This window comes from Chiloscyllium plagiosum, chromosome 31 (genome assembly GCF_004010195.1).
Source record: "Chiloscyllium plagiosum isolate BGI_BamShark_2017 chromosome 31, ASM401019v2, whole genome shotgun sequence".
Classification (NCBI taxonomy): Eukaryota; Metazoa; Chordata; class Chondrichthyes; order Orectolobiformes; family Hemiscylliidae; genus Chiloscyllium; species Chiloscyllium plagiosum.
The window spans coordinates 41,854,885-41,858,699 of NC_057740.1; the positions used below are offsets into that span (position 1 = coordinate 41,854,885).

General features: G+C 44.9%; 1 protein-coding gene across 4 annotated transcripts in view; it reads left to right on the forward strand.

Annotated features, from left to right (window-relative positions):
• The window catches only part of LOC122565488 (SAC3 domain-containing protein 1-like), a 20,186-nt gene that overhangs the window by 2,104 nt on the left and 14,267 nt on the right, over nucleotides 1-3,815 (forward strand). For all 4 annotated transcript variants that reach the window (XM_043721512.1, XM_043721510.1, XM_043721509.1 and 1 more), the window contains exon 2: nucleotides 205-807. In XM_043721512.1, coding sequence (XP_043577447.1) covers nucleotides 222-807 — 586 coding nt within the window. In that variant the 5' untranslated portion in view covers nucleotides 205-221. The remainder of the gene's footprint in view (nucleotides 1-204; nucleotides 808-3,815) is intronic.

A 3,815-nucleotide genomic window follows, 5' to 3' on the forward strand; every position in this document is an offset into this window, starting at 1 on the left:
TCCCTTACTCTTTGTTTTCCCCGACCCCGCTCCTTATTTTCCCCTTCATCCCCTCCTGCCCCCTTTTCTCCATCCTTGCTCCCTTCTGTCATTTCCCTTTTCCCATCTTCCCCTATTCCTCCCTTTGCCTTCTTGTTCCTTTCTAATTCTCTCTATCTTTAGTAGATTAAATTCCTGTGTGACTCCTGTTCCCTTTATTTTCAGGAATGATCTCATGCTGAATGATGTCTGTGAGGTTTGCAGAACCAGATGTGGTCCTCACAGGGACCTGTCCAGGGATGTGTCCGGATCGAGAGAGGGATGAACGACAGAGACAGAAGAGACTTCATAAGTTTGAAATCCTGGAGGGAACTGTGAGAGACCGGCTGCCCAGCGCTGACCCACGGAGAATAGTGAAGGAATATTCACGACCAGCAGCTGGAAAAGAACCTGCTCAACAATATGAGCTCCGTCCAGCCAGTGTCCTCCTTAAAACTGTCCATTATCTGATCGATGAGATTGTCCCACGGCATGAGGAGCCCTGGGTGGAAGTCTATGATTATGTGTTTGACCGACTGCGTAGTGTGCGTCAAGACATGACCATCCAGAAGGTCAGTGGGCCTATCGCAGTGACCATTCTGGAGAAGAGTCTACGCTTTTTCCTCTGTGCCTCATACTGGTTGTGTGAGGAACCCATTCAGGTTTTTGATCCAAAAATGAATGATATTCATGTTCAGGAGTGTTTCAGTTTGCTACTTGCCAACTATTCTGCTGGGATTTATGAAAATGAAGCTGAATTTCAGGCTCTGGCCATTCTCTATAACCTGGGTAGGTGCAGCAGTTTAAACTAATCACTGACTTCTCTGTGTATCAGAATAAGGTTGCAAATACGCTGGTGTAGGTTTGAGCTGGTTGTAGTGTCAGCTGCAACCTTCCTGTCTTCTGCCCACTCCTTTCCCCTTGAATCTTGTTCTATCCATGTTCTTTGTTCTTCAGCAGCGTTCAAGAAACACCTGAATACATGAATAGGAAGAGAATGGAGAGATATGGATCCTGTAAGTGAGGACAGTTTTAGTATGGAAGGGCAAAATGTGTCGGTGCAGGCTTGGAGGGCCGAATGGCCTGTTCCTGTGCTGTATTGTTCTTTTGTCTATCAAAAATCAATCTAACTCTGCATTGAATAAGTTTTAAGAGCAAGCTTCCAGTCCCTTCTAGAATTCCATAACCTTACCGACCTTCTGAAAGGAGAATGGTAGGGTTGTCTGAAGGTTTTTTTTGTTGTGGAGACAATGACTAAGTCAATAAGCTATATGATAAACTCCTCCCTTTGTTGTGGCATCTTTGACAAGCTGATCGATAAATTATTGGGGTTGCTGTCTGCAGAATGTAAATTAGAGTCGTTAATCCTGAAGTTAATTCTTACCTTGAGCTGATCTTTGACTTTCCAGAACTTTCTATTTATAGCACAGCTAGAATGAATGTGTTTGATTCTGCGAAGGCCTTTACCAATGGAAAGCGGGATTTTCAGATCTATATTCTTGGGATCATCTGCTGCTTGATCTGTCAAATAGAACTGTGCTCATTGTTTGAAGAGTTGTATTTCAGTTAGGGGTTGGTTAGCTCAGTTGGCTGAATGGCTGGTTTGCAATGTGTAGTGATGCCAATAGCACAGCTTCAATTTCCACGCTGGTTCAGAATCTCCCCCCACTTCTCAACTTCAGCCCTTGCCTGATGTATGGTGACCCTCAGGTTAAACCACCACCAGTCATCTCTATAATGAGACAATGGTGACTTTTCCTTTTACCTGCAGTTCACTAAAGGTGTCTTTAAATGCCTGTTCCCTTATGAAATTTTATTTATCCATGATTTTATATTTTAAAAACTTTGGACTGATGTTTTCAGCCAGTGTCAGTAAATGTTGAAAAAGTCAGTGTAAGTTTCCTCTCTGGAGGGATTCTATGAATCTGTGAAACTGGTCCCTCCTCACTGCAGCTGTTGTTCTGAGATACCGTCACTTCTATTTTTGGCTGTGAGTGATAGGGAGCATCCCTAACCGCCGTGTCTCCGCTCAAAATAGAACTGCACCCTGGAGGAGAACTTCTTCAAGGTATGATTTGGAGATGGTGGTGTTGGACTGGGGTGTACAAATTTATAAATCACACAACACCAGGTTATAGTCCAACAGGTTTTATTGGAAGCAGTAGCTTTCTGAGCGCTGCTCCTTCATCAGGTGATTGTGAGAATAAGATTGTAAGACACAGAATTTATAGCAAAACTTTACAGTGTGATGTAAGAGGATTCTGGGTAATCCAAGATGGAGGACGGGAAAAATTTCTGGCTGTAAGAGCTGCTTTTTTTGAGGTATTTTAGGTGTTGGAGGGGATTTCCTCGAATTCCAGGAGCAACAATTCCTGTTTTATATGCTGTTGCATTGTTTTGGAACTTTGGGGGAAAAAAAGTTAAAACAACAGCAGTTTTAAAAGGGAGAAGAGCAGACAAAGGAAGCGGTGAGGACAGTACAGGGGAGAGAGAGAGAGAGAGAGAGAACCTGCACAGTTATTGCCTTTGCTGTTTTTGAATTCATGTATCGAATGAGCTGCCAGAGAAAGTGGTGGAGGCTGGTACAATTGCAATATTTAAGAGGCATTTGGATGGGTATATGAATAGGAAGGGTGTGGAGGGATATGGGACCGGTGCTGGCAGGTGGGACTACATTGGGTTGGGATATCTGGTCGGCATGGACGGGTTGGACCGAAGGGTCTGTTTCCATGCTGTACATCTCTATGACTCTATAACTGAAATTATACATTGAAAAATACCTTGATTGTTTGTTAAGTTTCTCATCTGTTAGAATGACCATGATAGTTTCACTTCTTTCATGTGTAAATCACAAAACTTTTTTATTTAAAAGTTACATTCTCAGGTTAACTGTAACAATTGGTGTCAGCCAGACAATATGTTGACGGTGTGAGCCCCCTGTGTTCCCTGTCTGTGCTATAATGTTTAGACTGATTCTAATCTAAAAAGTGAGATAACAGATTCTATGTAAGATTCATGCAGTTTTTGAGCAAAGTACAATGTAACTCGGCAAGTACAAATTCACCCCACAAACATATATGTGTTCAAAGTTTGTGAGAAGATTTGTAGTTCGGTTGCTCGTTGTTGTGGTTCTGGTCGTCGAGCTGGGAATTTGTGTTGCAGACGTTTCATCCCCTGTCTAGGTGACATCCTCAGTGCTTGGGAGCCTCGTGTGAAGCGCTTCTGTGATCTTTCCTCAGGCATTTGTAGTGGTTTGAATCTGCCGCTTCCGGTTGTCAGTTCCAGCTGTACACTGCGGTGGTCGGTATATTGCAAGTTTTGTATTTCTTGCGGTTGCATCTCCTCCACTTCCTGCTCCTCCGCCTTGAACCCCGCCCCTCCAATCGCCACAAGGACAGAACCCCACTGGTCCTCACCTACCACCCCACCAACCTCCATATACATCATATCATCCGTCGTCATTTCCGCCACCTCCAAACGGACCCCACCACCAGGGATATATTTCCCTCCCCTCCCCTATCAGCGTTCCGAAAAGACCACTCCCTCCGTGACTCCCTCGTCAGGTCCACACCCCCCACCAACCCAACCTCCACTCCCGGCACCTTCCCCTGCCGCCGCAAGAAATGCAAAACTTGCGCCCACACCTCCCTCCTTACTTCCCTCCAAGGCCCCAAGGGACACTTCCATATCCGCCACAAATTCACCTGCACCTCCACACACATCATTTATTGCATCCGTTGCGGCCTCCTCTATATTGGGGAGACAGGCCGCCTACTTGCGGAACGTTTCAGAGAACA